Genomic DNA, 24,364 nt, shown 5'->3' with positions numbered 1-24,364 from the left:
GCATTTGAAACCATTTATCACCTTGCATCATGCATTATCAGCATTGCACGTAATACAGTGTTGTCTGTTTAATGTTATACGAATAAACCAGTGTTAAATATAATATGAAAACGTGTTACTACAGAAGATGTTCACGAATTATTAAAATATAAAAAATTGACATCTGAAGAACTAATAAACTGCGATGGAATAGTGCGACCCATTGGGGCGTGCATGAAAAAATGCAAGCTGTTCGAAAATTCATGACAACTACTTCAATAAAAGTTAAAATCATCCTTCCACTTATCTGAAGATGGGTCGCGGGGGCAGCAGCCTAGGCAGGGAAGCTCAGACCTCCCTCTCGTCAGCAACCTTCTCCAGCTTATCTGAGGAAACATCAAGACTTTCCCAGGCCAGCCGATAAGTGTAATCTCTCCAGCGTATTCTGGGTCCACCTTGGGACCTCCTCCCAATAGTCTTACCTAGCCTTACCCAGGAGGCGACAACCTAAGCTGGCTTCTTTCGATGAGGAGGATTAGCGACTCTACTCTGAACCCCTCTTGGGTGACTGAACTCCTCACCCTATCGCTAAGGGAGAGACTTTTGGGAAAAGCTAATCTGCTTCTTGTATCACTATCTTGTTCAAATTGTGTTTAAAAAAAGATGAGGCCTAGATTGACAGATTCATAGCGTTTCTCAACAATGACGAGCCATCTGGTGGCAGATAGCCGAAAAACATTTAGGACAATTTATCAGCATTGGACGGCAATTACAATTTTAACAATTAGAATAAACAACTTGTAACTCTGGTACCAACTACTGCCAACAACGATAATTAGTCGACTAGTCGCACACATGCTTAAACTATACCAAACTAACAAACACTAAAACTCAGGATATTTAAACACATCTTGTTGTAGTTTAGATTTAGTTAACTATAGCTTGGTTGCTGTTGGTGGTGTGATGGTATGAGGGATACTTTCCTGGCACATTTTTAGCTGATTGTGACCATTGCCGTATGACAATAATGCACCCATCTTTTAATGGCTGCTTCCAACAGGACAGCACACCATGTGACAAAGCTCAGGTCATCTGAAACTTCTTCTTCTTCTTTTTTTTTTTTTAACATGTCAATGACAGTTCACTGTACTGTACTCACGCTCCATGTTTACAGATCTCAATTCATTTAGAGAACTTTTGGGATGTGTTGGAGAGTCACATGATGGAGCTGCAACTGTGTGATGCTATGCTGTCAGTATATGGACCAAAATCTGTGGAATGTTTCCAGCACCTTGTTGAATCTTTGAAGGAAATTCTGAAGGCAAAAGGCTGAAGTGGTTTCTATCAACATTCACATGAGTCCAATGATACTGGACAGTCCGACTGGAGCAGCCAGGGATCAAACCACTGATGTTCCGTCGATGACGTCGATGTTCCGATAAGTTGATGACCTGCTCTCTACCTCCTGAGGCACAGTGTATATTTGAAACAACTCTATTACAATGATGCTTAATTATGAGCTTATTTCAAGCTTATTTAGTATTTTGGGACATTTTGGTATGTTTTGGCTTCTATTTGCTGGGAAAACTCAAACGACGAATACAACTGGAAACTGGAAACTCAAACTCGAAAACAAACCAGGAACAGGACACTAGGAAATTACTAGGAGCATGGAGGAACACACAGCAAGGAGGGTAAATGATGGTTAACAATGTGACAAAAGACAGAGAAAAACACAGGGCTTAAATACGCAACCAGGACAACGAGAGGATGGGGAAACGGGTGGAAACACAGCTGGGACAAATCAGCCTTAACAAGGAAGCAAAATTAGATACACTGCACACAGGATGAGGAACTATCAAAATAAAACAGGAAGCATGAAAACATTCATAAAGATACAGATTAGACACTGAGACGTGGAAACATGAAGCGCAGAGACAAAAGTAAGTAGATGTGGAACACAGGGAAGTAAGGGGAACTAAGACTAAGCATACAGTACACTGAGACAAATAAGGAGAGCAAAAAATACAGGACTAAAGCTGCACTAGAGACATGACACCAGGAACACAGGTGGAGGCACTGAAACCCAGAAACCAGGACCTCTAAATATAGTACAAAGAGAAAACAATAATTCAAAGAATATCACTTAAACCAAAGACACAAACACTGGGTCACCAGACTCATGGACAAATGGGTGTAATTGTTGTCGTTCTAAGGAGCTTGGAAAGAAAGCGACTGGACTTCTTTGAGTTTTGTGAAGATGTTTCACCTCTCATCCGAGAAGCTTCTTCAGTTGTTTTTTATGGAGTTGATGATGCTACATTTGTATTACTTTGTAAAGCCGTTTGGTAGTCTGAGCATCTCAGTCCTCACTCTGCTGTACTCCCACAATTTTCTTTCTTTATTTTTAATAATGATGAGATGGCTCAATCAATAAAATCTTCTTTAGACAGTCAGGCACTCATCAACCATATGAGTCAACTGGCGATTGTTCACACATACCGCCTGGTTGATGAGCACCCAGTTATTTGAAAAGACACTAGTTTGACTTGATCGCCATTGTTTAGGAGTTTTACATGTATAGACAACGTGAGCCTGAAAAATACCACAATAATAGATCTACATTTGGTAAACCAAGCAGCTACTTTTTGATAAACTTCAGTCTTTGGCATCTGGTAGCTAGGGATAGGTATCGTTTCGGTTTTATCCGATACCAGTGCCAAACCGGTACTTTTGAAATGGTGCTGGTGCTTAAACAATGGAAAACACAAACTTTGTCCTAAAACCTCTTATGTTTAGCTGGTTTTATTGTAAAAAAGATAACAATGTTAGCCTTCATATATGGTATCACTCTATCAAACAAGAAGACAGCCGCATGTAGCTATGATGGTGTTTGCTGTTCACCTTACATGCATTAATGTAATAACGTGGTTAGCCTACTCAACGTAAATTACACACGAACAACATTAAGCTACTCACGCAGAGAAGAACGGCTGCTGCTGCATCATCATCCTCATCATTTCTGCTACACTGGCAGGGCTAGGGGCCAGGACTCTCCTCTTCGGGTTTTTGGGGGATGTTGCTAACTCCGGGTCGATAACAGGCACCACACCCGCAGTAGATGTGCTCGGTGTGAGGTCTCGCAGCAAGCTATCAAATACGGCGCATTTCTCGGCTTTTAAAAAAAACGCTATGCGTCGCCAGGTGTTTCATCAGATTTGAGGTGTTACCTCCTTTGACAGCATCACAGTATCAGCTTAAAGCACTTGTTGCAGCTGCTGAGTTTGCATCTTTTGCTGTGAAGTACAGCCAGACTTTTGACCGCTTCGCCTTGGGCATTTTTAATCTGTAGCTCTGCTCTAAAAGAACGTACGTACCTGGACCCGCCTACTATCCTTGGAAAGGTAAAATGATTGGCTGGAATCCAAAGTTAATGACATCTCAGGAAAAAAAAAAAGCACCGAAATAAAGCACCTTAATAAAGCACCGAAATGTGCGCTGCTTTTCGGTCTGGTTACTACCGTTTGTGCCATAATGGCACCGGATACCAGTACCCATCCCTACTGGCAGCTGCTCACACCACTGTTTGAAGAAATTACAGCCATGTCCAGACGGCTAACACCGCCAGACCAGGATATTTCCCAATGATCAGTGGTGGGAAATATTTCATCTGTCCATTTTTGTAAAAATGTTAAAAGTACTAAAAGCTTGGCAAGGTTTTTGCACCACTTTAATTTAATGGATTTACCCAATTTACTACATTTTGGTGTGCAAAAGAACACATTTTGTTTTAAAGGTAAATGAATCAAATGGTCGTATCCATAACACTGACGAACTTTCTATGTTGAATATATCAAGTGATGGAAAACCTAGACAGAGCTTTGAGTCTGATGACTCATCAGACCAGTTGAATTGGTTCAGACTTTCATTTCGCACGCAGCTCCGTCACTCTCTCCTCTCGCTCGATCAAATGTCCTTTTACCTTGTGACTGTGTGAGAAGAAAGAAAAAGAAAACTTTCTATAAAATAAGGGGAAATGAGTCACTGTGTTATTACAATCATGCTGTTCTTCTGACTAACACGCTCGTCTTGTTAGAGTAATGTAAAGGTGCCTTCTACAATGGCCACAGATGAACCGCATAGAAACATTGTTTTTATGTCCTGAGCAACTCACAAAGTCACCGTAATGTAACATTCAATAAAACTGCATAGAAACTGTTATCAGTTCAGGAATGTTGCAAAGTTTACACAGAGTTTGAGCAGGAAGCCAGTCCAGTGTTACTGTTAAAGATGTTATCTGACCTGGGATCAGATTACGGTGTGTCCTTTACTTTGCTCTGGTAATTGTTTTGAGTTACATGTGTTTTTTCCTCTGTATCCTTTATGGATCTTACATCACCATCCTTCCTTTTTCCCGTCTCTATCTTATTTTGTTTTCAGTGCAGTTGTTATCACTATTATGCTTCACATTACCTCTTTGTATCTGCCATCCGCCACCACTATTTATTCTCGGAGCTGTCAAAGAAAAGCATTATCTGTTCCTCCTTGCTGACTCCTCTGGAGCTCTTCCCACATCCCTGTAAAGCAGTACTTACTCTATTTATTTAAAACATATTTACATATGGCACAACACCAGAGTCAGGTCATAAATCAATTTTTACTGCTTTGTATTTCCTTACATAGTGCCTCTACTTTTTAATGTTTGCTGTCAATTTATAATTTGCCTAAGAGCATGCTCATTAGTTATTCAGTTGTATTTTCTAAAAGCATGGTTTCCCTTTATCTTCAAGAGAAAGGGTCAGAATTCATTATTTGACTGAACATTAAATTAGTTTAAAAAATGCTGAAGAAGAAATAAATCATCAGAAAGCCCATCTATGTTCTGAGGCAATTAATGCTAAAGTTGGTGCCATTTTAGATGATGGACCATTTCATAAAGTTTATGAAGCAATTATTTATTTTTTAGAGAAGCATTGCCCTTGCATATTTTGTGTAGTGACATCAGAAATATATGGAAATAATAATCGCATAACTATACAAAGCAAAGCCACAATAGCTGCAGCCTGCTATTTTTTTAATGAAATAATTGTGGGTAATTATTACGCAGAGGAAAATTGGTTTCAGAGGTGCAGTCCACATATGTGTGACACCAGTGTTAATATACACAGTGGTGAGCAGCATGGTTGTACAGAGAAGGTTAGTGAAACGGAATTTATGCAAACAGATTTTCATAAAGTCACGATTACAGACGAGCATAATCCAACGAAACCGCTAAAATACAAACTTGGGTATTTTTCATATCTATACTCACCGGCCCCCTTTGTTAGGTGTACCATGAGTATTGATTAGGGCTGGGTTTCAATTATTGATTTTCCGATTAAAATTGATTTTAGCTTAATTAACACGATATCAATTCATTAAATCTTGAATTGATTTTTAAATATAAATGTATTTTGCCAGAAATGCCAGAATCTCAGGTTGAAGCTTTCATTTCAACAACCACCAAACAGCTAAAACAGCAAATGAGAAACTGGTTCCACGCAAAACGTGGATCTGAGATATCAGAATCTTTGAGTTGTCGGCTTTCTCACCCGACGGCACGTCCACCGGGCCTGAAAGCCGACAGCTCACAGATTCTGATGCTGCAGGTTTCGTCACTCTATGACCAAAATTTACTGAACTAGCAGCAAAAGATCCAAACTACGCTTCACATTTGATAAATATTGTCATTAATTCCCTCCTACATTTGCTGTTTTGCTTCCAACACAATAAAATCACACTTCCTGCACTGCTCTCACTCTATTTTTGTTTTTCAAAACTTACCTCTGACAGCAAAGCCTCATTTCTGCTGTTTAATACCGAAGAAATTTAAACTTTTTAAAATTAGACCAAATTGCAAAACACTTAGCTGTATATATGGAGCGACTGCCTCTCTCTCTCTCTCCCTCTCTTGCTGCTACTTCAATCATGAAACTGATCAATGATCAGCTGATCGGCTTTTCTGTCGCGAGTCCGTCTCTCATGTTTGTTTTTGGCCCACTTCTCACCAGAAAGAGGAAACCAGCGGCTGAACAACAGCAGCACGTTTAAGCTTGATAAGCTGTTGTTAGAATTTATTTAATATTACTTTCTACACCAGGATCTTTTTCTAAGCAGCTGACGGCTGGTAACTGTGCAGGGGCGGATCTAGCAAAGTTTAGCCAGGGGGGCCGATAGGGCATTAACAGGGAAAAGGGGGCACAAAGACATACTTTTCTTTCTTATTCTCATTTAAAATGTTCAGCTTTTAATAAATAATTATCTGAATCTTACGGCCAAAGTTTTAATCTGATGTAAAAAGTATAGAAGTCCATTACTGTATATAGTAACTGTTAAGTCTAATATACCCTAGTAAGCTGTAGTACTTTTTCCTTTGGGAAAGTACCATCTGTGCAGTCTGCAGTTCTAAAGAAAGATGTTGAATCTATTTAATTCTTCTTCTTGAAAATAGATTTTTGTGCATTTTGTTTCACACTGCATCAAATTAAAGTTGATTACGTCGATTAAGCATCATGAGGTGGAGGGTGGTTCCCTATTTTTTTTTTTTTTTTTTTTTTTTTTTTGCTGGGAGCTTGCAACCTTATTAGTTAGGCTGCTTAATATTTCTGCTAAGTACTCTTTAAAATACTAGAATAGGGAGGATGGAGCAGGTTTAAGTTTATTAGATTGATCAGTTTTGCTGAACTATAAAATATTTTGGGTGCAGTGTATTTATTGCATACAGGTATAACAGAATAGCTTTAGTGTTTGTTTGTTTATTTAAACTTGAGTATGAACTTATACAAAATGCAGCAATATATAAAAAAACTGTTTTAATTAAAAAACACACTATATCGGATTCATATCAGTATCAGCCGATATCCAAATTTATGGTATTGTATCGGACATAAAAAACTGGTATCGTGCCATCTCTAGTATTGACTGCTCGTTAGCACAAAGTGACAACAAGACCATCTCCACGATACACAGATGGTCTTTGGTCTCAGCGGACTGCAGGTTTCCCCACGTGATGAAACGTTTCTCCCACTGAAAACACTACGTCTAGATGAACAGAAGTCATTTTCTGGGGTTTCCTTAACTGGATGATTGGGCATGCATCAAGACATTTAAATCATAATGTCATTAAATCAAAAAAGAAGGTCTAAGCTATTACTAGTAAGGTGTACCTAATAAATTATAATGAACACACCATTATTTATAGAAGAATGTAAAGACCTAAAGGGTAACAAAAAACACAAGCAATGAAAACCTTGCTAATGTAAGTGTTTCTGCGTAGATTGTAGGGAAAATAAATGTTGAATAAAAACAATGGTGTAAGTCAGGGGTGGGCAATTCCAGGCCCCGAGGGCCGGTGTCCTGCAGGTTTTAGATCTCACCGGAATCACATGATTAGTTCATTACCAGGCCTCTTAAGAACTGCAGGACATGTTGAGGGGCTAATTTAGCCATTTAAATCAGCTGTGTTGGTTCAAGGACACATCTAAAACCTGCAGGGACACCGGCTCTCGGGGCCTGGAGTTGCCCACTCCTGGTGTAAGTGGAGGACATGAAGGAAACCATGAAACTGGGGCAGTGTCCTGCAGACAGTCCTGCCCTTAAACCAAATGAACTGCTGCAGCATGATGTGAAGATGGATCTTCAATGAAGACACCAGAAATATGAAGATCCGTTTTATCTTGATAAGTTGTCCCAAATTACTTCTCCTGGTATAATAACAAGATTCTGTGCATTCACTCATCCAGTGTGTTCAATTAAGACTTGCAGAGTAAAACTGTTCGGGGTGTTTCCAGCTTAGTTGTGTTTGTCTCTAAATGTGACTTAGATGAAGACCAGTCTGCATTCGGGAGTAATTAGTGCACCAAGCGACAGCTCTTAGAGCAGGATAAGAATTAAATATAACGAGCTGAACCCAGCTGGGTAAAGTTTACAGACACAAATGAAAAATGAACAACTGCTAATAGCAAAACAAAGAGATGATTGAACAATCAGGATTTGTTGGGCTCCTGGAAGCCACAAGGGGAAAACGAGTCATTGCCCACGCGGCTAAAAGTAAATGTGCAGTGAAGTGAGGTTGTAGCACTGCTAGCGATGCGTTGTTAGCTTGGTAATGCCTAGAAGCCACGCGTAGGCAGAGGGAGGCAGCTAGCCAAGAAGAGAGGTGGTAAACAGGTCGGTAAATACTGACATGACTTGTCACACTTTATATTTCCGCTTTTTAAAATGTCTCACATTAGCCGAGCCATGAGAGATCAAGACAGCCCATAATTTGGCTGTGGTACGGGATAATTGAGCGTCACCGTGGCATGTGTGGAATCTTCTGTGTGTTCCAGGTGCAGGCGATTTCCATACATGCCGCTGCTTCCTATCGCATGATGTGTTGATGCTAGGTGGTGTTTTAGCTGCTACCTTCAGCTACCTGAGTGGGAGACACAAAATAAAACATTCAGGAAACAAGAGAGGAAGTATCTAACTTAACTGAATGATTGTTAAGATCAAGAAAAAACTAAATAATTTCTTGAGAGGTGTGTGAGATATTTGACATATGTCAGAGGATATCAAAAGCGTAAACATAAGCTGACGGAGAAGAATAGCGGGCAGTTAAATACGACTACATGGTATTTCAGAATCACAGTATTAGACCAGCAGCAGCCTGAACAGCTGACACAAGATCGGATGGATTGTTTCGTGTTTTGACCACACCATGAAAGAGTCACAGCAGGAACTGAGAGACCAGGAAATGGTTTTCCGGTCTTCTGTTGTTCAGTTTTGGTGAGCCTGCGGCCTCAGGCTACGTCCACACGTACACGGGTATTTTTGAAAACGGAGATTTTCCGTTTTCGTTTTAAAAAATAATCCCGTCCACACGTAAAGGCAGAAATTAAGGAAAACGCTGCTAGGAACATGCCAAAGCAGCAGGTGGCGCTATATTCCTAACCGTGCAGAAATGTTGGCCAATCAGAAGTCTAGAAGCCTCGGTGGGAAGAAGTAAACAAAGCTGGGGCATAGAAGCAGAACCGAGTCGTATGTGTGGAGGGACAGTAGCTGTGTGTGTATATGTAAGCATTTAAACACTGCAGAGACAATTAACAGTAACAGTGTTGTAGAAATTATTTCACCGAAAAAATAACATGGCGCACAGTGTGACGTCAAATAAATGCGCACACCTTTGACGCTGCGTTTTCTCCGTTTTCTCAGTTTTTCTCGTCCACACGTAAATGCAAAAACTGAGTTTTCAAAAATATCCACCCTGGCAGGCGTTTTTAAAAATCTCTGTTTTCAATGACCAAAAACGCAGTTTACGTGTGGACGTAGCCTCAGTTTCCTGAACGGTGTGGTCTTCTGCTCTGGTATCCTTCAAGGTTCCACATGTCTTCTTTGCACCTTAGCTGTAACAAGTCGGTATTTGAGCTGCTGTTGCTTTCCACTGAGCTCGAAGCAGTCATCAGCTGATGCCACTCGCTGAGTATTTTCTTTTTTCAAATCGTCCTGTAAATCTTAGAGATGATCGTGTGGAAAAATCCAGGTAGATCACGAGTTTATGAACGACGTCAGCCCGTCTGACACCAACAGCCTCGCTGCATTCAGAGTCATTTAAGTTCTTTCTTCCTTGTTCTGATGTTGCTGCCAGGTGATTGGCTGATTAGACTTGTGTTAACAAGCAGTTGAACAAGTGTAGCCTGTGAGTTTGTATAGTTGATGTGCATGCTAGAAAATCTAAGCACATGCTCAGTTTTTCTCTCTCGTTTGCTCATTAACACTCGTCAGGCTCTATCATGGCTTTCAGAGCTACGTGTTAAATTAGGCAGTGCAGCTGAGACTAAACATGGTTTACATGCCGTGCAATCAGTTCACCACAGACGGCGTACGCTACAGTAATAAGACAAATGATGTCTGTAAATAAAGTGGATGAGCTGAAGCTTCAGAGGAAGAATGAGTGAAACTGTAAATGTTCACAGCTGCGTTGATCTTGTTATAAATGTACGTGAGTATTAGAAATATGGAAACTGACACATTTGTCACTCTTTTTAAACTGTCGAGGTTTTTTTGTTTGTGATACTTCTTTCTTTCTTAGAAAGCAGACGCTGCATCAGGTCACCGATCCACTGTATGGTAATAGATTTGAGTTTGAGTCAAAAACAAGGCTATGGCGCCACTTAGTGGGCAAACGTGATGAACTGGCGAGAACAGGTTTGTGGGTTGGTGATAAAGTTTAATTTCTTTTTGCTCTGTTTATCTTTTTAGTAGAGAAAATGTTTTATCTTGCTTTAATTTTTTAAATCTGTATTTTTAATTGTTTTTCTTTCTCTTCTCAGGACAGCAAAGAGCCTCCGGACTGCTGCCTCAGTGAGTCTTTCACTTCCCCTTCCTGCACTCTGGGAGTCGACCTGCGCCGAGGACGACGGCGTTTCTCGGGCAACCTGCAGCTACCCCCGCTGTCGTGGCGTCAGGGGGAGAGGTCGCGGACGCCTGACGGAGAGATCATGACGAGGCCGACGTCCCTGCCGTTTGGAGCTCCTCCCAGGATAGACATCACACCGGTGGATCCTGAATGGTGAGTGGGCTGAAAAAAGGTGGTGTACAGTTAATGTTAATCTCACAGGAAGAATACTACGAGAACATTTTGTCTTGTATGTTAGTGGAGTAGCTCTTGCAACATATGCTATGGCTGACTTTGTGTTTTGTGCATTAGGGGAGGGTTAATGAACATGTTTCTTCAGGTGGTTTCTGGGGCATCTGGCATGAACACGCGAGCTCTTGTTAGCTCTTCAGGTTACATTGGTCTAAGTGTGACAGAACTCAACATTTACACAGTGAGTCTTTAACCCTTTAAAGCCGGTCATAGCAGGCACGCTCTGTTTTGCGTAACTATTTTTAAATCCCGGTAGCTCTGCAACCACGTAAGCTAGCGCAATAATTTTTTTTGCATATGAAACCGGAGGAGTTGTACTTACATCTTATGCCATCAGCTTGTCCTCGGTCACAGTTTCCTTCCACATATAGTTTTGCAAAAACTGCATAAAAAGCACTTGCAGCAACAAAAACATAATATTCCAGAAACACGCTTTGCCGATCCGATCAGCTGTTTGTAACACTTCCTACGTTGGAATAGACGTCAGCGCAAACTATCGCATGTCCGCCATGACCTGCCCAAAACCGGAAGTGACGTCATGACGCGGAAATGTAGTTTTTTACCATCAGGGCCTCAATGAGCCTATACTGGTGTTTTTAAAAGTTATCTTTGACTTTATGACTTTCTGTGTGGTTTCTGGGATGCTTAGGACTCATATTGCACTGCTGGAAATAGTTTATTTTGATGCATATGCTGCTTTTTTGCAAATTTGCACAATAATATTTATTTTCGTTTTTCCTGCAGTGTATAAAAATTGGTGTATTTCAAAAATAAAACTATGAAGACACTCAAAATAAATTTCCTGTGGTGGGAAATTATTTTGTGCAACTTTTTTGTATTTACAGTTTTGAGGGATAAGCCTCTTAAATTTCTCTAACTAGAAATATATGTTAAAAAAACAAATGATTTTAAATTTTTTTGTAGTTTATTGCACTTTTTGGCAATTTATGTAATTACTATGCACTTAATGCAGAGATATTATTAAAATTTGGGCTATAATGGTTGTATTGATGTATAGCAACTTGAAATGCTCCCAAAAATGGCTCCACAGCATGTAAACATATAATATAAGCTCTGGCGGACTTGGTTCTATGGTCGGTCTTAAAGGGTTAATGCCTCAACACTGACTTGTGTCACAGAAAGGCAGTGATCTAGTTCCATAATAAAGACTAAACTATAACATATTAAAATCCAACAACTGTTTGGTTTCCTTTAACACAGATACGACAATAATTCACGCTTACAGTTTGTCAAATTGAGAAAATGATCAGCAGCTCGATTCATTATTTCAATCATCGAGTAGCAGATGGTTTGTGCTGTCCTTAATCACGTAACTCTGGGTTTGACTCTTTTTTTTTTTTTTGTTGTTGCCTGTCCCGTTTGGTTCTTTTGCCATCAGAATTATTGTCTAAAGGCGAGGAAAGATGCCCAACGGATTTTCTTTACCAAATTGACCATCCCAGCTTTGCCGTAATGGTCTATTTGATTCATCTTTTATTGTTTATTTTATTTATTTTTTTATTTTCACTTGTTAGATACGGGACAGACTTGAATAAGGAAAAGAAAAGGGAGAAAGGAAGAGGGGAGAAAACAGCGGAGAAGAGGGATAAAGGGCAAAAAAAACAAAAACCAACTAAATAAGCAGACAAAAAAAATACATATCAATCAGCTGGATCACCTGTTGAGAAAGAAAAAAGAAAACAAGCAGAAGAAAACGAGAGCAATACAATAAACAACATCACAATGATATATGGGAATATAACAGTAAATACTAAATATTAAACATTATTGTGCAGCACGTAAGATCGACAGCGCACAGTGTGCTTTGAGGTAGGAGCCAAAAAGGGTGTCGTTTGTGTGTGTGAGCACCCGTGTGTACACCTGTGAGCATGGACGCGCTTGTTTTTAAAAGGTTCCTTCATGTAATGATCTGCTAGAGGGCACGCAAACTCTTTGTGGAGTTTGCGTGCGCTGTCAGTGTGGGACTGCAGCATTCCTCCCACGGTGCTACAGTCATGCATGCAATATGGTTGTAAATGAGGTGCGAGTGTCAGCACGAAGGGCTGTGTGTCTCTCCGTGGGCATCCTCTGCGATAGACTGGCGACCTGTCCGTGGTGCACGCCACCTCACGCCTAATGAGAGCTGAGATGGTCTCCAGCCCCCTGTGAATGAAAGAAGTGGTTAAGAAAATAGATACAAAGTAATTACAATAAGTTGTTACTTTTGTTAGTTGTTACAAATGCAGGCCATTTACTTATTGTTACACTGTTATACATTTAGTACTTTAACATCACTTTAAGCTACATTTAGTTGCTCTTACAGGTAAAAATGTGCTTTACAGTGTGGAATCAGTACTTCTGTGTAAGTAATAGGATTACTTCTACATAACCTCTACATACATATTTGCCTTCTAGTTGATGATTCAGTTCCTTTGATTAAAATGAGCTGATAATAAATATATGCATGACACTGAAGTTTGAGGTTAATGACACGTTTTATATTTTATAATACGCATATTTTTAAAACTAGTCAAGCTGTGCTTAAGTGTTATATAAATGTGGGTTGAATAACTAATCTTTGCAGACAAGCATCAGCAAAATGAGCTGTAGAGAGTACAGAAACCTCTCTGCATCAGGGTGTGATTTTTCATGTCCCATTAACGCTGATGAAGATGATGCCGCCTCTTTACATTATTCATGCACTCGGCCCACAGAGAAAGTGCATCCTGGTGCACACCGGGCACTCGTTCACAGCAGGAGGCACAATGTGCAGTTTCAGATGACACGTACACAAACGGCGTGTGGCTGTTGTGTTAAATTCAGATACACTTTTGTTAAGCTGGCCAATCAGCCCTTACTGGCTCTTTACTCAAGTGCTCTCAGTGAGTTTGATGTTAGGAGAGATAAATCCAGTTAAGGCACACTTGAGTATGAGTTGCGTAGTGCTTACTTCTCTTTAGATAAATGGATGTTGAAAGGCAGATGCTAATTAGCAACGATTGGCACTGAATTTAAGTGCATGTGTTTGTGTGGTGTTCCATAGTGCAGCGGTCTCCAACCTTTTTTGCGCCACGGACCGGTTTATGCCCGACAATATTTTCACGGACCGGCCTTTAATGTGTCGCGGATAAATACAACAAAATAAAACTAGTACCGGTACCGAAAAAAAGAAAATTTATTCATAACACACATGAAAAGACCCAGAAAAACAGAGTTAATGATCAAAACGATAACAAAATAACGCTGAAAACCAATAAAAACCCTGAAAACTATACATTTCACACCTGAGCCTCAACTCTCGCGGCCTGGTACTAAACGACTCACGGACCGGTACCGGTCCGAGGCCCGGGGGTTGGGGACCGCTGCCATAGTGAGTCGACACAGTTGTAGGCAGTGTTGGTCAAGTTACTTGAAAAAAGTAATCAGTAACTAATTACTGATTACTTCCTCCAAAAAGTAATCCCGTTACTTTACTGATTACTTATTTTCAAAAGTAATTAATTACTTAGTTACTTTTTAAAAACACGATTTACAACCTGAATAGGTGATAAAGTGATAGATCTTTCAGCCCAATTCTACTTTTTCTGCATAATCATCATACAAAATGTAATCAAATGGAAAAGTCTCTTTTTAAAATTTGTTTTATTAGTTTTAATCTTTTAACTTTATGCATCAAGTAAAAATTTAATTATATGCACCATTCTCTGACTGGAAGAAATTAGTTTAACATTTAAACCTATTTTCTGCACATTCCAGCACATAAAATAAAATAATTTTTTGTGTGTGTTTACACTCAGTCTTTCAAATAGATGCAAGTAAAACACAGCAGAAAATAAATAAAGTCAAAGACTAGCGGTCCTGTTGCTCTATTTTCACCTGTAAAGCAGGAGTGGGGTAGGCAGAGGTTTACCCTGGTGCAGGTGTGCAGCGGTCAGTGGAAGAATCCGCGAGTTTCTCTGTGAGTTTCCCATTACGTCGTAGCTACTCGGTGCTTGTTTGGAAGTTTAGGGTTTTTTTTCGCTGTAAAAAGAAGTTTTCTTCCCACGCACAACGGACGCTAATGTTTTTGTCACTTTTTATGGAATCAAACTCAAAGTAAGGTCAGTACTTCCACGCTTTAAACGCTGCACGCTCATACTCTCTCTGCACTCGATATATGATCCATTGTTGATCTGCACACAGCTGTTGTCACGAACGTCGCACTCGCTTACGTCACTGTCATGAGACATTCTCGCAAAAAAATCATGGTTTTAGTAACGCAGTAACGCAGCGTTCCTACGGGAAAGTAACGGTAATCTAATTACCGTTTTTGCAATAGTAATCCCTTACTTTACTCGTTACTTGAAAAAAGTAATCGGATTACAAGTAACGCGTTACTGCCCATCTCTGGTTGTAGGTGATGGAGGGCTCGATGTGGCTACAATGATTTGTTTCTCTCAGAGAGCGCATGTGCCTGTGTTTACAACAACAGATTGTAACTTTCTCCAGTTTTACACGCAGATAAAGTTTCAGCCACGCCTCATGTCTTTTTTCATTTTGCTAGACAAGTGGGGAAAACAGTAAGTGCAGCAGTTTATAAAAAATCTGCAAACACAGATATAAATAAAAAGCATAAAAAAAGGTCGGTTGGTGAGGCCAATCCATGGCTGATAGTGTTCCCGTATGTGTTTTCCTATTATGGAATACTTTTACTGCATTGGCACTGTTCTGGGGATCATTGATTTTGGGGCAAGCTGCCAGTAATTCCTAAAAATACACTTTAAGATGGGTCTGTTCGGTGCAGACTCTGAAATGTGTAGAAAAAGCAATCAATGTCCAAAGAAAGACCTTCACAAACGAGGAGTGGCTTGGGACTTCCACACAGTACTGTAAACAGTTGAAAAATGTAATATTTGTATTATACAAATGAAGTAATGTTTCTGCTATTAAAACTGTCTGTTGGAAACTCTGCAAGTCTAATTTTATTGATATGTTAAATGCTGAAAAAATCCAGACAATACAAATGATCAGGAGAGATGTAACAAAGTATCCAAGTCAAACTATTCAGATTGTTTGTGCTGTTAAACGTGTCAAACTCCAGTCCTCGAGTTAATTGGAAAGTTAATTGGTCTTTAGCAAGAATTGAGTGCACGCTGAGGTGGCGACCCCTAACCGTACTCAAGTACATTTAAATGAATGTAAGTGTGATGGCTGCACTTACAGCCACACAGTGTTGCAGCTGTTCCAGTCCCTTGATTAAGGAGCCAAGAGGTGGAAAAGGGGCGGCGCGAGCTTTAAAGGAAGACTGCAAATTGGTTCATGCCATAACTGGGGACTATGGGGCGAATTGGAGTTCATTATGTTTGGTTTAGTTAGGTTTTGTGTGTTTTACCCCTTCTCCTGTTTTTGTGGGCTGATCAGCCACTATTTAAGTTTCCCCTTTGTCTCGTTAAGTTAAGTCAGTTTGTTTGAGTTATCAGTAGTGTTGTCAACTTTGAGGAGTTCTGTTATTTTGACCTCTTTTATGGGCCCAAGATTTTGATTCTTTTTGCATGATTTAACTAATTATGTTTTTTGGGTTAAATAAAAAAAAACAGTTTTTTGGACTTTAACCTGTGCCTAAGTTTTTGAAAAAATGTTCATTGAAAAATGAATCAAGTGGCTGAATTGCCACCTCAGCATGCAGTCAAGTTCTACAGAGCCTTGCTAATGACTTAGTTATGCTACTCAGGTGTGTCGCAGCAGGGACACGTGGAAACGTTTTAGGACTGGAGTTCGACACCGATGTATTAAACCAACAGTCCAGGCCGCTTTTCTCTGAAGCATCAAACAAAGCCCTGCATGTGGATGCTGATGTACAAAGTCCTCGTTTGCGGATTAACACGACTGCGTGTTTAAAAGTGCTGTACCTTCTCTTGTAACCAGCAGAGTGCAGTGTGTTAATTCTAGCTGGATGCACACATGCGGATTAAAGAGCAAACATCGTGTAAATGCAGATATTCGGTGCACTGGATGGTTAAATGTTTGTAACCCAGTTTACACCATATTGGAAATTTGTGATCTGATGTTCATCGAAACACCTGATGTTATATTGTTTGGAACAATTGTAATAAATGACTCCAGCAGAGAATTCAAAATATGACGTTTATTGCTGTTTTTCTTTTGAGTTTGACGGCTCTGAACATCCTGTAGATATTTACTGCATTTATCTTTGTTTCTGTTAACAGCAACTTTACTGATGGCAGCACAGTCCACTCCTGCAGCCACAGGCTTTGTAGCAGGTGAGGCGTGTGTCAGCTGTCAGTAACCGTGGTGGCAAAGGCAGACGTGTTTCCCTCGTGTACTCTTCTCTTCTAAAAGCCATTACGCTTTGCTCCCTAAATGTTGCGGTCAGCACAACCTTCCTCAAGTCTGATTACTCTCTCCCCCTGTGAAGCCACGAGCTGGCGGATGTGTGCGCGACTGTTTACATGTTTCTATGTATATCTGTCTGCAGTGCAATTTTAAATCCAAGTCAACAACAATTTGCCCCATCCCTCCTCTTGATCCCCTCTCGTTCCACTCGTACTTATTTAAGTGCCTTCCTCGGTGATTACGAGGAGGAGGAGGGAGCAAGAAGTTATTTTGGGATTTTAATTATTTTCCTGCTGATGTGCACAATCATTTTCAAGCTTCGAGTGCCTCGTGCATTGATTGTGGAAATCGTGTGTGTTTGTGCAACTGCGCATAAGAACCTCTGCTTGTAAAGATGGGAGCTACAGTAAATTTGTGTCTTATGCATGAATATGTGTGCAGCGTCAGACCTTAAAGAGAGCCTATTACGCTCATTTGCACCTCATTTTCATTCTTGGATCTTAACGAAGGAGCTTTGTATGATTTATACCTCGAAATAATCCCCATTTGTCTCGTATAGCCCCTCATATTCATCCACTGCCAGCTGCTCTCCCTTTAGGCCACCCTTACTTTAAGCTAACGCCCTTCTGATTGGCTTCACCCTTGAATAATCAGGTTTGATCAGCAGATGGGAGTGATTGAGTGATAATGAATTCTCCTTCCTTTGACTAAAAGAAGTAGTTAATGCGAGCCTCCACCACTGTAACGTTAAACATGTGACAGCGCACGAGGGAAAGCACATTAGTTCCCCTTCAGTGTAACTGTAGCTGTGATTCTTAGTGCATCCCAGCTGAAAAGGTGACGACTGGGGGCAATTTAAGGATGCCAGAGTTGTGACATGTGAAGTTGAGCATAAGAAAGGTGATTAGCTGTTTTGTGTTTGTTACATATTGTATGCTGACTAATTTGCATGAAGGTGAGGGGTGTCTGCAGCAAAGATGAAATATGATAAAGCACCAAACTAGTGTACAATTTTCATGATGGGACAAATTCTCCAGAAACTTTCACAGGAGCCACATATGTTTAAAATATGGGTTTTCTGCTCAAATATTTTGCCTTGTGTTGCTCAGTCTGATGACTGAGGTAACTATTGGCCAAAAGAAAGATCACAATGGATCGACAGAGCCTGCAGGTCTGCGTAGTTCTGTCTCAGGTAGCATGTTTGAAAAGACCGTGCAATGCATTTCTTTCTTTACTGGTTAGAGTGCAATAAGATGTTTTACCATGCTATACATTTTTTTACGCTTTCAATTTCTACTGTACTTGCATGGCTATAACTTCTATCAGTGATGGATGCTTATACATCCAGCACATTGATTCTTCTCTTAATAGAATACTTTGATTCTGCATTTAGCTGTTTCAATTTAAGTCAGTGTTATTTGTGATGTATGATGATGAAGGTTTTCCCAGAATGAGTGAAATTTTCCATGTTGAAAGTAGAGCAGGGCGATATGACCAAAAATATTTATCACGATATACATTTGAAAATTTGCGATAACAATATAACTGACGATATAATTGACACTAGACAAAATACTTTACAACTCCTCAACTTTATTAGTGCAAAAAACCCATCAATGTATTTTCACTTAAACAAGCAGCTGCTTTTTATGTGCATTAAAGTTATATAAAAATGTAACAGTGCAAATGCAAATTCCTTGCTGACAGTTTAACCAAAAGGCATTTCCAGTGGAAACTGGCCGACATATCCTCAGCATAACCATGTATAATATCCACAGAACTTAAAAAGAGGTTATACACACACAATACGGTAATATTATGTTGAAGCACAGTACGTATCACTCCGCGAGGCTCCGCCTACAATAGCCGTAATGCTCCGACAATCCATCAAGCGGTGCGGCTTCGTAGCTTAGCAAACATCTGACAGGTTTTCGAGCGCCGTGCACATAAAATCGTTTCGAGGTCAGTAAACACAACCAGAGTTCATACATAAGGCACACGGGATCATAAGGGGTTCTGTCGACTTTCAGAAAAATCAAAGAATTGATTTTAAGTGCCGTATTTTCCAAACAACACGGTAATAACGACGGCCCGCTAGCATGCGCTACCAAAAATAGTGCTTTGTTGTGTATCTGACGGACAAAAGCTAAACCAGTTCCACACCAGTGAAGCTGCAGCATTTTTACAAACCAGTTCAGGTTCATCCGTTTCATTTAACGATCCACTTTCGCTCTTCTCATTCTGCATCGCCGCCATGTGCGTATGTAAACAAAGGCACTGCGCATGCGCATTTTACCCATATGCTATCGCCATATTTCATTTTCCTATCGTTGCCCAAAATTACGGTATTACCGTGAACGGTATGATATAGCCCAGCCCTAGTTGAAAGTCTGTTTAAATTTGATTTGAAGATATATTTATTTTTTATTTCTATTTTTTTCCCCATCGTGTCAGAGCGTCACTGGCCAGATTATGACTTGTCTGCACTCGGTGTACTTTCTTTGCGTGATGTGTTTCGAGCGCTGCCCTCTACGCTGGTGTCCCAGACGGCTTTTGTGTGGGTGCTGGTAATCATCACGGCCAGGAGGCAGAAATTGGATCTTGCACTTTTCATTTTAGCAAGCAACAGATGAAGGCAGGCAGATTATGCACTGTGGCTGTAGTTCCAGCAATTCAGTTACCTCCAGGAAGAGCGCGTGGAGCATTCAACATGCTTCTGATGATTAATCATCCTTTTTTTTGTAGCTGGTTAAATGTTATACATACTTAAGTCATGCACGCAGTTTCATCAGCTGTGCAGGTTTTTTGTTCACTGCCAGAGGGAATAAAAAAGCTTGTGTAGTTACCTCACTGACAGATTTTTGTTACATGGCAATCCTCTCATGTCCGAGTCGGGCTGAGAATTAAACCTGAGAATATTCTAGTCTGTTAAGCTGTGAAGTGACAGAGACATGGAGTTTTTTCTTTTTTTAATTTGTCTGCTTATACTCAAACATCCCCGAGAGAAATCTGTCATGGATATTATTTTTCACTCTTATCTAGGAATGTGCAACAATGTCACCTTCAAATAATAATACTCTTTGTTCAGCCTTCTTTCTAGATTATTTTAAGGCTCATATTCTTGTTTTCGTCCTTCTTTTTATGTTTATTTCTGACTTCCTTTTTTCATTTCAATCGTCCACTGCTGTAACTTCAAAGTATAAATAATGCAACACCTCTTTTTAATTACGTTTCATGCTTTTTCACGCATGACATTTATCTGCTTTTTTGTGTTTGAATCTCTCATTCCGTAACCTTTGTGTATCACTACAGCTCTGTAAATCTAGGCCACAATGCAGGATTGTTTTCACTAATGTGAGAGAGATGGCGTGTGACAGGGGGAATAAAGAAAAGAGGGTTTTATGTAGCCTGAGGAACGACATCAAGAGCTTTCTCAAGACCTAAATACATCCCTTGCAACCTGTACTACATTTATCTGACCCCTACGCTCGTGTAAGACCTCCTTCCCTGGCAGCACACTTCTAATATTGTCTAGCTCAGTGAGTAAAGGTGCATGGGACGAGAAGAGGCGTCTTTCTTATACGCTGTGAATTATGGAGAGTGACAGATAGGGGTTTGAGGGGAAAGTATACGTGGAAAAAATGAAGCCAATACTAATTTAGCAAATTAAAAATATATGAACAGAAACATGTCAGTATCTATCCATCAGTTTTCCTGACTGTGCATCAAACCAAGGTCACGCTGGATGTCAGGTGGATACATAACAGCATATTCATGAATATATTCATTTATTTTCATCCTAGAAAAGCACTGATCCCAATCAGAGCTCGTTTCCATCTGTAAGAACTGTTGCAGCAGCAAATATGCCAGCTATCCTAGCACCGAAGTCGCCACAGTTTGAAAAGAGAAGTAAAGCAAAGCAGAGCCTTAGGGCTGCTTTTGTTTTAATGCATTTTATCACACTCTTAGTAAGATGTGTGAAAAACACTCTTCCCAGGATCCTTTAGGCCAAAGACACATCTATAAATTACGTGATCAGTATTTAAAAAAAGAGAGATTAAGTTTTTTCATGATGAAAAACAAGAACTGCTCATAAATGTAAAGATGAAACAAAGAATTTAAATAGTAAATTCTTTATTAATAGCTCTGTCTGTATACCAGCAGATAATCACATTATTTATGTATTTATTAGACACTGATGGTCTTGGAGAATAAAACTTAATGTCTAGTAATCCCCAGATTAGTTTTTCTACTGTCTGGTTCTGTGCAACCAAAAAAACCCGACTACTGCATTTATTGACTTCAAATTGACGCGATAAAAAATAACAAGCTGGTTCAATTTAAAATAACCTGTAATCTAGAAAGTCTAGAAATAGCACCTTCATTAAACTGAAAATGTTCAGTTGACACACATACATGCATGTATGGGAGTTATTTTAATCTAAAATAATAAGACGATTTAACTAATAGCAACACTGAGAAATTAGCCTAATCAACTTTATCCTGTACAAACCTCGCTGCATTGAAATACTAGTGTGAACAGCTTGGATGGAAATCTTAAGCTCTACAACCAAACATGTTATTCTGTTTTTCAAGGCAGTCAAGTTACTTTTTGACAAATAGTTCAATTTACAGTGTAATGCCATCCATCCAGGAGCCTGTCCCAGCTTAGGCGAGAGGCCGGGTACACCCAGGACAGGTTGGCAGTCTGTCGCAGGGCGGGGTCTTTCTGTGTAGAGTTGCGTGGGCTCTCTCTGGGTACTCCAGCTTCCTCCCAGTCCTGACATGCAGTTAGTGCGGTTATGTTAATTGGTAACTCTAAATTGCCCGTAGGTCTAAATGTGTAAAGGTTATTAACTTTAAGATATTCACATATAGTTTTGTGGTAATTAATTATCAAATGACATGGTTAGCTTTATTCCAGCTAAACATTAGCATGTTAGCAAAATATAGCATTTTAAAGCTAAATCTAATACTTCAAAAAGTATTTTAAAAATAGATGAAATTTAATATTTACTAAAAGTCCAGCTGCAGATCGAGCATACCATGAACTCACAGAAGTCTCTAATTTATCTGTGACTTTATTAGCTTTGGATCTGGAATCCATACCTCATTGGGACTCAGGACTAGCTAATTCTATACATTTATCCATGCTAGCCACTGCGACTGAGATTCAGCAAAATTTCAAAGATGAGGTTAATTGGTAACTCTAAATTGCCCATAGGTCTAAACGTGTAAAGGTTATTAACTTTAAGATATTAAAATATAGTTTTGTGGTAATTAATTATCAAATGACATGGTTAGCTTTATTCCAGCTAAACATTAGCATGTTAGCATATATAAATGCATATAACTAAAAGGACTAACAAATAACTCAAATTATTGTCAGTTATTGTCAAATTATTTTTAAACAAATAGTTTAGTAATTAACCAAGACTTTTATTTTTAGGGGTGGCACAGGTGCCTAAAACATAATCCTAATGTAAAGGTCAACAAATGGCCTGTCAGAGCTTCACAACTTGCTGCAGGGGCTGTTGTGTCTCAGGTCCTCCTGTGCTGTGATCATGCATAGTGCTTTCATTTAAGCCCTCAAGGATGTGAAATCCAGTTCAACATGGAATCCAATGGCCCAGTTACTCTTCAATTAAATCTCTATCAGTCTTTCTCCTGGCATTGGCTCCCAGTTCTTCTGTTTTGAAATGCGCTAATGTGCAAGAGCCAGCAGTCATTTTTAAGATTTGTGTGCAGGTCTCTTTGATTTTTCTTTATTTTCTTTCCACCACTGGCATGGATCTCTCAGGAGGAACCGGCAGGTGTGAAGAGTAACTGTCAGTCAATAGGTACTCTATATGTGCAAGATAGCTAAGCATAGAAGTTTAAACAGTAATTGATGGGGCATCAGTTCATGAGTCTAACCCAAGGGTGGGCAATTCCAGGCCTCGAGGGCCGGTGTCCTGCTGGTTTTAGATCTCACCCTGGGTCTACACACCTGAATCACATGATTAGTTCGTTACCAGGCCTCTGGAGAACTTCAGGACATGTTGAGGAGCTAATTTAGCCATTTAAATCAGCTATGTTGGATCAAGGACACATCTAAAACCTGCAGGACACCGGCCCTCGAGGCCTGGAGTTGCCCACCTCTGGTCTAACCTTCCGTCTTGTCCGCTAATTTATGGATTAGCATCCTTTGCTATCAAAAGAACCATTAATTTTGGATGAAAAAATCAGTATGAAGCTGCAAAACATATCTGATCTCTATAATTAAACTATAAGTAATGGAAATCTTTTACCATATGTGATTACTCTGTTATGGTAATTTCTGATTATTTGATACTTAAACTTTGCATTTTCATTCTAATAATAATACCACAATTTTATTGCATTTATATTTATAGAGCTGATTTAAGTTACCCTAAATAATTTTTGTATTAATTACTTAATGCCAACTAAACGCAACAATGTTAAGTTAGCATGTTAGCAGTATATTGTAAACATAGCATGCCTTTTTGAGTCCTACCCGTGTTTGTGCAAATTGATGAAATTAAATATAGTTTACTTTTGATAATAAACAAAATATAGCATTTTAAAGCTAAATCTAATACTTCAAAAAGTATTTTAAAAAATAGATGAAATTTAATATTTACTAAAAGTCCAGCTGCAGATCGAGCATACCATGAAATCACAGAAGTCTCTAATTTATCTGTGACTTTATTAGCTTTGGATCTGGAATCCATACCTCATTGGGACTCAGGACTAGCTAATTCTATACATTTATCCATGCTAGCCACTGCGACTGAGATTCAGCAAAATTTCAAAGATGAGGTTAATTGGTAACTCTAAATTGCCCATAGGTCTAAACGTGTAAAGGTTATTAACTTTAAGATATTAAAATATAGTTTTGTGGTAATTAATTATCAAATGACATGGTTAGCTTTATTCCAGCTAAACATTAGCATGTTAGCATATATAAATGCATATAACTAAAAGGACTAACAAATAACTCAAATTATTGTCAGTTATTGTCAAATTATTTTTAAACAAATAGTTTAGTAATTAACCAAGACTTTTATTTTTAGGGGTGGCACAGGTGCCTAAAACATAATCCTAATGTAAAGGTCAACAAATGGCCTGTCAGAGCTTCACAACTTGCTGCAGGGGCTGTTGTGTCTCAGGTCCTCCTGTGCTGTGATCATGCATAGTGCTTTCATTTAAGCCCTCAAGGATGTGAAATCCAGTTCAACATGGAATCCAATGGCCCAGTTACTCTTCAATTAAATCTCTATCAGTCTTTCTCCTGGCATTGGCTCCCAGTTCTTCTGTTTTGAAATGCGCTAATGTGCAAGAGCCAGCAGTCATTTTTAAGATTTGTGTGCAGGTCTCTTT

At 39.5% G+C, this 24,364-nt stretch overlaps 1 protein-coding gene across 3 annotated transcripts in view; it reads left to right on the top strand.

The window, feature by feature from the left end:
- pde4ba (phosphodiesterase 4B, cAMP-specific a) overlaps positions 1 to 24,364 on the top strand; it is a 243,702-nt gene that overhangs the window by 56,987 nt on the left and 162,351 nt on the right. For 2 of the 3 annotated variants that reach the window (XM_085138557.1, XM_085138555.1), the window contains 2 exons: positions 10,332 to 10,570; positions 16,855 to 16,908. In XM_085138557.1, coding sequence (XP_084994683.1) covers positions 10,332 to 10,570; positions 16,855 to 16,908 — 293 coding nt within the window. The remainder of the gene's footprint in view (positions 1 to 10,331; positions 10,571 to 16,854; positions 16,909 to 24,364) is intronic. The other variant, XM_085138556.1, reaches the window with a different exon arrangement.

The sequence above is a fragment of the Neolamprologus multifasciatus genome, chromosome 17 (assembly GCF_963576455.1).
Source record: "Neolamprologus multifasciatus chromosome 17, fNeoMul1.2, whole genome shotgun sequence".
NCBI classification, from domain to species: domain Eukaryota; kingdom Metazoa; phylum Chordata; class Actinopteri; order Cichliformes; family Cichlidae; genus Neolamprologus; species Neolamprologus multifasciatus.
This window is presented reverse-complemented; position numbering and strand designations above follow the sequence as displayed.